This window comes from Lupinus angustifolius, chromosome LG13, assembly GCF_001865875.1.
Source record: "Lupinus angustifolius cultivar Tanjil chromosome LG13, LupAngTanjil_v1.0, whole genome shotgun sequence".
Lineage (NCBI taxonomy): Eukaryota > Viridiplantae > Streptophyta > Magnoliopsida > Fabales > Fabaceae > Lupinus > Lupinus angustifolius.
The window spans coordinates 8,570,605-8,584,947 of record NC_032021.1 but is presented as its reverse complement, the minus strand read 5'-3'; the positions used below and the strand labels follow the sequence as shown (position 1 = coordinate 8,584,947).

Here is a 14,343-nt window from a genome sequence, read left to right as displayed (position 1 = left end):
TAGATAGTGGAAACTATTTTGATCTAGAGAAGTGTCTTTATGTTCCTGAATGTGCTAGGAACTTGGTTTATGTTGCTAGGTTGGATTGTATAGGTTTTAATTTTAAGATTGGGCATTCTGTTTTTAATTTGTATAAACATTCGTACTATTTCGGCTCTGGTACATTAATGAATGGTTTAAATTGCTTCAATATTGATTTTAAATTTAAGGAATCTTTATTTAATGTTGAGCATGATGTTGGTAGCAAGCTTAAAGATTTTGATAAGAATTCTGCTTACTTGTGGCATCAAAGATTAGGCCATATATCCAAAGAAAGGATAATAGGTTAACAAAAAATGAGATTTTGCCTCATTTGGATTATGACAATTGGGATGTTTGTTTAGATTGTATTAAAGGAAAACAAACTAAACACATATCAAAGAACCCAGCCACAAGAAGTAGCAAACTTCTTGAATTGATACACACAGATATTTGTTGTCCATTTGATGTTCCATCTTGGGGTGGTGAAAAGTACTTCATCATTTTTATAGACCATTACTCACGTTATTGTTACCTATATATATTTGTTGCATGAAAAATCTCAATCAATAAATGTCCTAAAGGTATTTATTGACGAGGTTGAAAGGCAACTTGAAAAGAAGGTTAAGGTTGTGAGGTCTGATAGAGGTGGTGAATATTATAGAAAGTATAATGAGAATGGACAATGTCCAGGATCATTTGCAAAGTTTCCCAAAAGTCGAGGCATATGTGCTCAATACACTATGCCTTACACACCACAACAAAATGGTGTGGCTGAAAGGCGGAACCGTACTCTACTAGAGATGGTTAGGTCAATGTTGAATCATTATGATGTACCTTTATCGTTGTGCATGTACGCATTAAGGACCGCTGCATATCTGAATAGGGTTCCTAGTAAATCAGTTCCTAAAACTCCCTATGAGTTATGGACTGGTAGGAAACCCAGTTTGAGACATCTCCATGTTTGGGGTTGTCCAGCAGAAGTAAAGATGTACAACCCACATGAAAAGAAGCTTGATGCAAGAACCATTAGTGGTTTCTTCATTGGCTATCCGGAAAAGTCTAAAGGGTACAAATTTTATTGTCCTAACCATAGTACGAGAATAGTTGAGTCTGGAAATGCTAGGTTCATTGAAAATAGTCAAACCAGTGGGAGTGATAAATCACGAAAGGTGGATATTATTGAGACTTCTGATAAACCTTCTTCACCGAAGGTGTCTCCTCAAGATGTTGTTCCTCTGGTTATATTACCGTCAAATAACCCACAGAGACAACAAGATAATATCCAAAATCCACAGGATGAAATAATAGTTAATGAACCAATTAATGGAGTCATTAATGATCAAGTGATGGAAGAATCACAAGAAATAGCATTAAGAAGGTCTGAAAGGCAAAGAAGACCAGCTATTTCTGATGATGATATTGTGTATTCACTTGAGCATGAATATGACTTAAGCATTGATAAGGATCCAGTCTAGTTCACACAAGCTATGAAAAGTGACAATTATGAAAAATGGCTCAATGCTATGAGAGAAGAGTTAAAACCAATGGACGATAATAAAGTTTGGGATCTAGCTGAGTTTCCTGAGGGTTCAAAACGAGTTGGCTGTAAATGGGTCTTTAAGACCAAGCGCGACTCAAAAGTCAACATTGAAAGATATAAAGCTAGACTTGTCGCCAAGGGTTTCACTCAAAAGGAGGGCATTGATTATAAAGAAACTTTCTCTCCAGTTTCAAAGAAAGATTCTTTAAGAATTGTTATGGCATTGGTGGCTCATTATGACTTAGAGCTTCACCAAATGGACGTAAAGACCGCATTTCTGAATGGTGACTTAAACGAGAAAGTTTATATGAACCAACCAGAAGGGTTTGTGACCACAGGAAAGGAAAATCTGGTGTGTGAATTAAATAAGTCAATATATGCAATTAAACAAGCTTCCAGACGATGGTACATAAAGTTCAATGATACCATTACGTCATATGGCTTTGTGGAAAACACTGTTGATCAGTGTATCTACATGAAAGTTAGTGGGAGCAAGTTTATAATATTAGTCCTATATGTCGACAAAATTTTGCTTGCCACAAATGATAAAGGATTGTTACATGATGTAAAGAAGTATCTCTCTAATAACTTTGAAATGAAGGATATGGATTAGGAATCCTATGTGATAGGAATAGAAATATTCCGTGATAGATCACAAAGATTGTTGGGATTGTCTCAGAAAGGATATATCAATAAGGTGTTAGCGAGATTCAGAATGGAAAAGTGCTCCCCAGGGATAATTCCAATCCAGAAAGGGGACAAATTCAGTGAAAAGCAATGTCCAAGGAATGATTTGGAACGTAAGGAAATGGAATATATTCTCTATGCATCAGTGATTGGGAGTTTAATGTATGCTCAAACATGCACTCGGCCGGATATCAGTTTTGCTGTTTGAATGTTAGGCCGATATCAAAGTAACCCCGAAATGGACCACTGGAAAGCTGCAAAGAAGGTTCTAAGATATTTGCAAGGCACTAAGGATCACATGCTCACGTATAGAAGGTCAGATCATCTTGAGGTGATCGGTTATTCAGATTCAGACTATGCAGGATGTATGGATTTGGGTATATCTTCCTAATGGCTAGAGGAGCCATTTCATGGAGAAGCGGTAGAGAGTCTACAATTGCTACGTCCACCATGGAAGCTGAGTTTGTGGCATGCTTTGAAGCCACAAATCATGCATTGTGGTTGCGGAACTTTACTTCAAGGCTTGGCATTATAGATAGTGTAGCTAGGTCACGGAAGTTTTATTGTGATAATTCCGCAGCTGTCTTCTTCTCTAAGAATGACAGGTATTCTAGAGGTACTAAACATATGGATTTAAAGTTCCTGTCAGTTAAAGAAGAAGTACAAAAATAGAAAGTGTCTATAGAGCATATTAGTACCGATTTAATGGTAGTGGGTCCGTTAACTAAAGGGTTGTCGCCCAAGATTTACATTGGCCATGTAGAATGGACATTATAGATAAGTCCTTGTTAATGTGATTATACCTGATGTATATATACATGTATAGATGTTTACTCATTATTGCATGACACATTTGAATTCAATGAAAGTTTCGTTTCCGTAATTAGAGTTTAAGTTATCTATATTACATAATGTACTTGTATGGTTATGATGAGATAACTTGGTGAGTCTTTGAAAGTTAGATGAAGACTCAAATTAAAGTGAGTTGGGTTGAGATGATTGTGATACATGGAAGGGATCAGGTTGCCTCATATAATTTGTAACCGCCATGATTCAATTATTTCAACTCAATTTAAAGGATGATGATTTATAAGGTTCAATAAAAGAGCGCAAATAAAGTTATGAATCTTCAAGTAATTACATGGACCAAGTGGGAGATTGTTAGATTAATTTAATAATCAACGTGGTCCATGTGCTTGAAAGTTACTAATCTGAATGAAAGTGCCTAATGTGATGATGATTGGCAATTAACTGATCAAATTAGTTGAGGTTTTGTTAACTCCCTCCCCTCCCATTTCATAGGCAGTTTCCTCTATGGTGGAGGAGTTATTTTTATCGGATAAACTCCCGATAACTCCTCCAAACATGCATCGGAATAAAAGGGCAATTTCATTATGATCTCAAGGATTCTGATTCATTTTCTAAGAAACAAAATGGCAAGAATTAAGAGAGATCTTGGGTTGCATAAAAGGAAGTCCAGTGCAGTGTTATAAAGTGGAAGGAAGGAAACTGAGTTTCTAATCATCAAGGAACTCATAAAGGGAATGAGGAGAGGTGACAATAAAAAGGCAACCAAAAAGAGCAGTGTGAGGTAGCACCAGGAAATAGCAATGGAACCAGATATTCCTTAACTTCATTTTATCACATGTAAATGTCATAATGTCAAGATCCTAAATAAAAGGGTTCTTATGAACCATTAAAATTTCTTTCAAAATATTAACATTATATAGATTTAAAATTCAAGGGAACTTCTCAATTTCTGAGTTTCTCACTCAATTGAAGGCTCTCTTATTTCTTGGAGGACCAAGAAGAAAAACACAATTAGTCTTAGTCGTAACTCCTCATAAGCTAAATATAGAGTTTTAGGTAGCTTGGTTTGGGAAATTTAATGGTTCCATTACTTGTTTGATGATCTCCCATTTATCTAGCTCACAATCCAATTTTTCATGTAAAAACTTTAACTATATTGAGATTGATTGTCACATATTAAGCGAGAAGATTCAACAAAATCTTATTTATTTGTTGCCTATACATTCTTCTATTCAATTGGTAGATATTTTTACAAAACCTCTTCATCCCAAACCTTTTTAACAATTTGTATCTAAGTTTCCCTTCTGCCATCTCCATCTTCCAACTTGAGGTGGGGTTACTAGCGAAAATGAGTTATTGGATTTGCAACAATCTCAAGTTGCTTTGTTGCCCTTGCTGGAGAGGATTATTTGCTGCACAAGGCAAGCATTTTCATTGAGGACTTATTGAGGATTAGTTACTAGATTGTGTAATGATTGGTGGTTAGTTAGTTAGTCATTTTATTGATTGATTTGTTTGCCTTAGCTTGTACAAAAGGAGGCTCTTGCCATGCATGAGAACTTGAACAATTCCAATAAAAGTTTCAATTCATTCCTTACTCTTCTAACAGTTCTTTACCTCCAAGAGCTGGTCCAGGATTTCCGATGTTATGTGGCAACTTTCGAAGTTATTCCCTCCTTCATGTAAAGCAGGATTCTAATACAGCAGCACATTTTTTTGATATTCCAGACCTTGTCCTATTTTAATAAATATACCCTCTTTAAAAATAACAAACACATCAAAGTTTGTAAAGAAAAAGTCTAAACATATGAAAATGAATGTATATTATTTTATTACCCGCCTACATTGACCATAACTTAAAGAAGAAAAGGTATAATAACTATATATATATATATGTATATCAACATCAACCTAAAAAAATAAATTAACAATTAAAAGTTTTTAGGGTAGCAATTAACTAATGAAGATCTCCCATCTTCATTGGTATCCCTATTAATATCTTAGACCAACCAAAATGTATTAATTAATTGGCAAAAATAATTATAAAAAATAAATTAATATTTTATATTATTTTATAGAATACTATTGGATAGAAACATGAGGTATGAACTTTTTGATATAGGTGATCCCAATCCAGCAATTAGCATGTTATTACAAAGTCAAATCTAGCAAATGGAAACCAGCAAATGCTTTTTTGGTTCCCAATTTTCTGATTCCCACCAATTGTTGTTACAACCTCATTAGTCATGATAGGTGAAATAAAGCAAAAAGGGTTGGTTTGAAGTTTGAAATTTGAAGAAAAATACAAAGGAAAATTACCTACTCTCCACTTACCATGCCAAAGCAATTCTATATTATCCACTACCAGGTCTCCTTTGTTGGTCCATTAAAAGCTGCCAAGCTTAGAAAATCTCCTTTTGGCATCTTCTCTTAATGTTTAACATCTCGTAGTTCACACAAATCCTTTATTATTACACTTTGCTATAAATTTATAATTTCTAATTAATATGAATATCATGTATTTAATATAACTAGTTTTTTCTTCTCCCATTAGAGAGAAAATGAATGTGCCTTTTAGAATTTGGTTGAGAAATATTATTATATTAAAACTCTACATACATACATGAAAATATGAATTTAGATATATGTTGATATGGTTGTTTTATTATATTTAAGATCACTAAAGAATTGATTATTCACCCATCATAAACAAAATTTGACATAACATGCCATTAAGAAAAGTAGTAGGTTGCACATTTACCCTACCTTAGCCAAACAAATTTTTATTTGTAGCGTAAGAGCAGTTAATATTATTAGCGATTAATTAATGAAGTAACTATCCCATTACAATTACATAAATGAGAATGTTAACAAGTGTGATCAAATTGTTCAAGGAAGAGAAAATTGAAACCTTCTTAGAAATAATGTTTTTACATATATGTTGAACTTAGTTTTCCAAAGCTATTTTTTGGTATTTAAAATACTCAAATTATATATTAATACTCATTTTATAGTAAAATATACTCATAAAAACAATTAATTATTATTCTTCAACTCAGCATTGCAATGGAAGAAAAAGAGGCCATACATCTTTATGAATATATAAAACATGTATTACGAAATTTAGGCAATGATCTTGCTTGACATAATGTACACATGGAAAATATGAATCATAACAACAACCAGATAAGAGCTGCATTTACAGGTAGTATACAATTATAGAGACAGAAACAATTGAGTAACATCAACTCTCACCTAGCCAGTGCTGCATTTGTATCAACATGTAACAAAATCAAACTAGAAAACAAGAAAGAGGAAGTAAAAATTAAATAAACAAATGAAAGTGTAGTTGTCTTCCATTTGTCTGGTCCTATAACTCCCAATCTCAATCAAAGAAACTACCTCAGAAAAAGTCCAACAAGAAACAGTAGCTCAAACCTACATATACATGACGCATGACCAATGTAGAGAGAGAAAGCAAGTAAGAGATTGATTTTCAACAAATATGTTGTCCCAAATTTTGTCCAATGCATTATCATGCGCTAATGACAATGAATAAAAAACAATAATGATAATGAAGATTTAAAATTTGTAATTAACATTCATATTTCTCATTGGAGCATGATGGCATATGAGAGAGGATTTTAGATAATAGATACTTGTTAGATTTCCCTCCACTATCTTTGCTTTGGATAATAATCACTTGTTAACAATAATGTCTCATTTTTGTACCATGCCAAATATATATTACCATATGAACATAAAAAAAATTTATAAACAAAAAATAACATTCTAATTAATTTGGGATAAGTAACATGACACTTTTTTGGAATAGGTGAGTACCTTCTTCATTCCTCTAGCTTGGTGCAATTCTAAAAACTCTCAAAAGTGAGAACTTATTCCTCACATCACCTTCATCAATCTCCATCTTCTCCCCCCTCTTCTTTCCGAGTAAGAATCTTCTACGTTAATGGAAAGGCAAGTGCCACAAAATAACACCTATAAGGTAATATGTAATGACATTTTTATGTTTTTCTTTAACATAAAATCACATTTTTATCATTAAAAATATGAGTAAAAACAACAACTTGTCTCTTAATTAATGAAAATTATCTTTTTTTTCCTTCTTTCCATTCCAAAACCATAACAAACCCTATTCCCAAAACATAATCATTAACATGAGCCGTAGCCCAATTATTACATATTTATAAGTTATTAGTAATATTTATATATCATTAACTTATACCAAATATGCCTATATGGCTATATTATTTCTATCCTATATTTAATTATTCTCCTCATATTTCTATTTTTGATACATTTTAGAATAATAACTACATTTAACTACTTTTATCTTACTTTACGGTAATTAGTTGGAAGTAATTATTAATGTGTGTAATAACTATACATTGATAGTTTAAATATTTGTAGATAATCAATGCATCATTTATTATTCATTTGTATTATTAAATATATAAGAAGGTTAATGTTAATGATGAGTAAATACAGTAGGGTATTGGTATATTTGTATAGCGGTTCAACTGGTGATTCAGTAATTAAACCACATACTAGTAAAATTAAATATAAAAATATAATATATTATTATTAATGTTCAAAAGTCAATAAAAAAATCAACATTTTTTCAATTTCATTAAAAAATTAATTTTAAATAAAAACTAGTCATATGACCGGTACGGTTCAATTGAAAATCGGCCGATATGACCGGTTTTGACTGATTTTGGTCGGTTTTAATCGATATAATTGCATGACTGGTATAATTACTGTACCGTACCGGTATTGAGACCGATTCACCGGTTAAACGGCCGGCACGAACCAGTTTTTATAACATTGTAAATATCACTTGTTCTGAATGATATTCATTTCATGTCTTAAGCTAATAAGAATATTATTTTTTTTTCCACATGATAATATATGATTAACTTGAGATATAGAATGATATATGATTAAAGAGATGTAATTTCTTTTCCTCAATAATAATTAAATTAAATATAATTGATGGAAGAATACAAGAACAATTATGTCAATGTATAAATAAGGAGATTGTGACTAAGAGCATAATTTTGTTGTGTGAACAAGTGTTTCTAAGTCGGAGACAGAGACTAATCTAACATGCCATCCCGGCAACTCCTCCCATCGCCGCCGCAACACCACAACCACCACCTTCTCACCCCTATCCTCGCCGCCACACTCTGCTTCACCTCCCTCCTCCTCCTCTTCATCTTCTTTTACCTCCGCGCCAAAAAACCCACCACTCCACCACCTGACTCCAAACCCCCACACCGCTACTCTTACTCCCTCCTCCGCCGCGCCACCAACTCCTTCTCCACCCACTTAGGCCACGGTGGCTTCGGAACCGTCTACTCCGGCAATTTCCCAATCGGAAAATCCATCGCTGTAAAGCTCATGGACTCTTCATCCTACCAAGGCGAGCGCGAGTTCCATAACGAACTCTTCTTCGCTTCAAATCTCCATTCCCGATACATTGTCACAGCTTTTGGGTTTTCTTCTGACTCAAAACGACGTCGTTTTCTCTTAGTCTACGACCTCATGCAAAAGGGTAACCTTCAAGATGCGCTTTTGCACCGTAAGTGCCCTGAACTCATGGATTGGAAGAAGCGTTTCAATATTGTGTTGGATATAGCAAGAGGTGTTCAATACCTTCATTCTTGTGATCCACCAGTTATCCATGGTGATATAAAACCTAGTAATATTCTGCTTGATGGCGAGTTTTTCGCAAAAATCGGGGATTTCGGGCTTGCTCGGTTGAAATCGGAGCCCAATTTTGAGGTTTTTCATGGTGATGGTGTTGTTGAGGAGAAAAAGAAGGGAGAAGAAGGAGAAGAATTGGCATGTGAAGGTGGAATTGGGGTTGATGATTGTGGTGGATCAGTGATTGAGGAAACTGAGAGTGTGAATTGTGAGGAAGGGAGTTTGGGTTTGGAGCAATCTCCTGAAGGTTTTGTTAGGGTTCCTATATTGGAGACGTCGCCACAGACTATTGCTTCGCCAGAGACGGTTTTGGACAAGGTTAGCGTTAAGAGTGAGAAGAATGATGTTAAGAAGAATGGTAAATGGGTGAAGAGTAATTCAATGAGGGATTGGAAAGTGAAGGAACATGTGATGGAGTGGATTGGAAAGGAGGTGAACAAGGAAAAGCCGAAGAGTGAATGGTTTGGAGAACCAAAATTGGTAAAGGCAGAGAAGAAGAAGAGGAATGACCAATTGGAATGGTGGGAATCGATGGAGGAGGAAACAATTGATGCGGATTTGAAGAAGAAGAGAAGGCCAGTAAGGGAATGGTGGAAAGAGGAGCATAGTGAAGAGCTTGCAAGGAAGAAAAAGAAGAAGAAACATCAGACAAGGAATGGTGTTAATAGTGATGATTGGTGGGTAAGTGATGATGCTTTGAATGGAGATAAAAAGAAGAGGAATCGAAGAAGTAGAAACAATCGCGGTGGTGCGGATTTGGGGTTAGATGGACTGAGTGGTGATCCATGGAGAGCTCGCATGAATAGCTATGACTCTGCTGCTAGTGGAGAAATTCCAAAGAGTGGTGGTGTGAGTAGCACTCCTAGTATGAGGGGAACTGTTTGTTATGTTGCTCCGGAGTATGGATATGGTGGAGATGTCTCTGAGAAGTGTGATGTTTATAGTTTTGGGGTCTTGGTGCTTGTTGTCATTTCTGGTAGACGTCCACTTCAGGTGAATGGTTCACCAATGTCCGAGTTTCAGCGAGCAAATTTGTTGTCTTGGGCACGGTATTGTGCTAGGAAAGGCAAGCTCATTGAGCTGGTTGATCAATCTATTCAGTCATTGGATAAAGAGCAGGCACTTCTTTGCATCAAAGTGGTCCTGCTTTGTTTGCTTAAATCACCTGCTCGCCGCCCTTCAATGAAGGAAGTTCTGGGAATGCTTAGTGGGGAGTTGGAACCACCCCAAGTGCCGGTTGAGTACTCACCTTCGACCCCTTCTCGCTTCCCATTCAAGTCTCGGAATAAAGGCCGGTGAATTTCTAGTATCAGATAACACATTTTCATGAGCAATTACAATAATATACTGGCAGTGAAAGTTTACCAATAACATGATTGTACATAGATTTATTACCATTATTATGGTCCTAGTTCTTTCAGTTTTCTTTGTTTTCACACCCTTATTATGGCTTACCAGTTGGAGTGTGATCTTTGTACATTGACCCACTTCACATATTTTTTCACACTGACTTATAGGCATGCCTTAAGTGATGTTTGTATTTTGGAAATTGTGGCCCATGCTTTATGGTATGGACTGTAGCCATCTTTGTAGTTTGTATTATATGACATATTTACATTTGAAAATGAAATAGCAGCATACATTCCATTCACTAAGGAAGTTGCTCCTTTGGGATGAAAAGATATATTGTCCTAAACCATGTCCAACACCAATAAAAATATACATTATTAATTAAAAAATTAAACGTTTATTATTTTTTATGTTTTTGCTTCAATTCAGATATGGTTTAAAACAATAGTTCCTTGGTTGGTCCTTTACTGTTTGCAGTTTTTGTAGTTTTTTTATTAGGCCTTACAGTTTGCATAGATAAATTTTCTCCTAGGTAGAAGAGCAATGTTGTTCATATATGTTGTAACCGAACATTGGACTTTGACATGGTGAAATCCATAAAGCAGAATCTTTGTAGAAGCTTTTTTCATGTGATCTATTATGTGATGTTATTGTAGTGAAATTTGGCACACTTATGCCCATGCTGCACTTATGATGGCTTTGTGAATAACTTAAATGGTAGTGACTTTTCAGAAATGTCTCAATTTGTGACATCAAAATCATTGTCATGATTACATTTGAGTAACATACTTTTTCGGAAATGTCTCAATTTGTGACATCAAAATCATTGCCATTAATTTAATTTCAGTTTTAGTAACCTACTTCAATAGCAAGCTCAATTAGCAAGTGGTCAATGAACTTAAGCATATGGGTAATTGGTCCCCTTATTAAGTTATTATCAACCTCAATTGTCTTGTAGGCAAATAAATTATTTTCCCCTGTAAATTGATCCAAATCAAATACTTATCATTGATGATGTATTAATAATTTAAAATTAATTAAGTTTATTCTAAATTATTAGACCAACATAATTCACCATCTGTCCACACAAACCAAACATATCAAAATACTCTGCAGGTTGACCAAGGCAATAATCACAGTAATCAAACTGACGAACAGGGCACAAAGCCTATTGATCAAAGACACAAGCTTGAAGAGCATGACACTCACCAAAGGCATCAAATAAGAAACGTGACCAAAGGAGTTGCATCACACATCAAGCTAGGATCAAAGCAATTGATTATAATATTATAGCACCAGATGATGCACCAAACAATTGCATTACTGATACACATCAACAAGGAAGTTAAATAACTTATTAAGCATGTTAACCATATTTTGTTAGTTACAATTAGTTTGTTATCAGTTTGTTATTTAGTTGAGTTAGTTAGGATTTAATAGCTTTTATCTTCTCATATAAATATGAGTTAGTACTCCTTCAATTGAACTTTTTATCATTCATCAGTAATAAGAGGTATTATTAAAAGTTCATTCCATCTTTTTCTTCTACTATATTCTTTCTTTCCGCTGTGTTCTTTCTTCAAGCTTTTCAATAGCTTGAAGCATTGTTGTTTCACTCTCTAATATAAATCAATGGTGGAGATCTGATTAAGATCATTAATCCTAGACTCCATAACACTATCTCTATGAGGCAAAGGGATATTTTCATGTGTTCGTGAAGAATTGGACATGATTATTAAATATCTATCTATCCATGATCATTGCATGTTTATTCAGTTTTGTACTCTCCTTTTTCTTGTTAATTATGAATGCTACACAATATGGATATAGCTTTGTAAGATTGCGGCAAGTTTGTCTATGGTGCAGGTAAAGTTAATAGCAGTCTAGAGTTAATTGATTTGGAACATATATGAAAGTCTAATAGTACATGGTATGAAGAGTTAGTTCACGTACAAGAGTTTCATGCATTAATTACGTAAACAACATCATATTTTAATATACTAACAATAATACTTGTCATGATAATGTAAGAGTTTTTTCGATCATTGTATTATCTACTATTCATATTTTATTATTATTATTTTTCCAACAAAAATAATAAAAATGAATGATGGATATCGTATTGATTATGTATAAATTTTTACATTATTATAAAAAAAAGATACCATCAGTGGGCCCTACTATTAGATATGATAAACATGGAAAACTAGCTCATAAATAAGAGATCGTCTACGGAACCTAAGATATCTCTCAGCATTATTGATATCTATATTAACTTAATCCACAAGCAATTTAATTAACTTATGAGTGTAAAATCTAGCTTAATGTAAAGATTTAGATATATGTAATATATTATTTACCATTCATTTAGATTATATTTTTTGAAAAGTTAATGATAATCAAATATGAATAGTAGATAATCCAATGATAATGTTATTAAATATATTTTAGTTAGAGTTAGTTTTAGTTAGTCTTTATTTCCACATACAAATAATTTACTTTCATTGCAAACTGTCATTCACTCATTTCACTCAATATTCAATATCATTAAATTCTTCCAATAAATGAAATTCATATTCTCTTTCTGCTCTTGATTCTTAACATGATATCAGAGCGATGTAATTATTTCTTCCATTGTTTATCCATCAACCTCTTTTTTTTTTTACTTTCTTTGTTTATGAACAAAATTATTGTTACCGTAGCTTGCCACAATTATAAATGACATGAAATAATACTTACTAGCTGAGTCACCAGGTCGCTTTCTTTAAGATGTTTCGTGACACTGCCCAAAATGTGCAAGCAGACTATCAACCACGTCGTCCATAGGATAAAACATCCCAAATATTTGTTATCAAATTCTTACTGTATTGTAAGAACCAATATGGAATACACCCACCAAAACAATATGGCTACTAATACCAATTCTCGAAATATCCACAATATGGTGTTAGGTATCAGTGGTCTAGGAACACGTAGAAGGGGGGTTGAATAGGTGTAGCGGTTAATAATTACCGCTTCTTGATCAAAAACTCAACTGCTAGAAAAACAGTCCAGTTAATCGATTAACAACAGGGTTTAATCGATTAACTATTGTACAGAACAAAATGACTAAACAGGCAAATTGCACAGTGATTAAAACACAATGGAACAGATATACTTCAGATATTTTTATGCACAAATATTAAGTATATGGCAGTAAACAAATATCCAACTTTTCAATAACAGATTCAATTTATCATGGCAAGAAGCATAAGGAAGATAAAGAGAGAAAGAACAGTGCAAAAAAGATTTTTATCCTAGTTCGTTTGCGGTCCACTGCAAACTACATCCAGGCCTCCCCTTCTGAATCAGGGAGATTTTCTTTCTTCACAATATGAATTAAGGATACAAAATACCAATTCAATTACAAGCACATAGGACACTCCCTTCTTGAAATCTAGGATCTCTATATCCTTGGTTTGACTCTACCCTTCGCCTTTGAGAAAACCTTTCTCGCGAACTAGCCCCAACCAAGAATCTTATCCTCAAATCAAGACCTCCCTACCTTGGTGAAGAAATTCAATCTCTGTGGTGATCTCACACCAAGAGACAAATCTTGACTACACAAAAAACACGTTTTAAACAGCAAGGTATATTAAGCACATAAATGCTTAAAATATTACAAGATAAAGACTCAAAGATTAACCCTTTTTCTAATCACTTAAGCCATCAATATAATAGTGAGTTAATCAATATCAGTATACAAATGATTTCTTTCTATCAAAATCTAATGCATGATCATGTGAGCAATATAAGAATGGATATGAAACTATGCAAAAACAGAAAGCATGTTATAGCAGAAACAACATAATCTCTCTTCTCACACATGCAGCTCTCTTACAGAAAAACAGTGAAACACGTATGCAAAATGCTCTCTAAACAACCCTATACAATAGAATGCAATGTTATGGGTTTCCGAGTGAAGCCTCGTATTTATAGCATGGAGAATAAATGGTTTCATCCGTTGCAAAAATAGTTAAACAGTTAAGCAGTTACACCAGCAAAAATAGATTTCAGTTAGAACACATAACATACTAGTTAATCGATTAAGATTTCCATTTAATCGATTAACGGGCCAACAGAATGACACAGAAATCAGTTAAAACAGAAAACACATATTCAATAGAAAAGCAGTTAGGTTAATCGATTAAGTTACCACGTTAATC

General features: G+C 33.9%; 1 protein-coding gene across 1 annotated transcript; it reads left to right on the top strand.

The window, feature by feature from the left end:
* Positions 8,148 to 10,439, top strand: LOC109363287 (receptor-like serine/threonine-protein kinase At4g25390). Its single transcript, XM_019609500.1, has one exon. It carries the CDS (start codon positions 8,189 to 8,191, stop codon positions 10,085 to 10,087), a length of 1,899 nt encoding a protein of 632 aa, XP_019465045.1. The 5' UTR covers positions 8,148 to 8,188; the 3' UTR covers positions 10,088 to 10,439.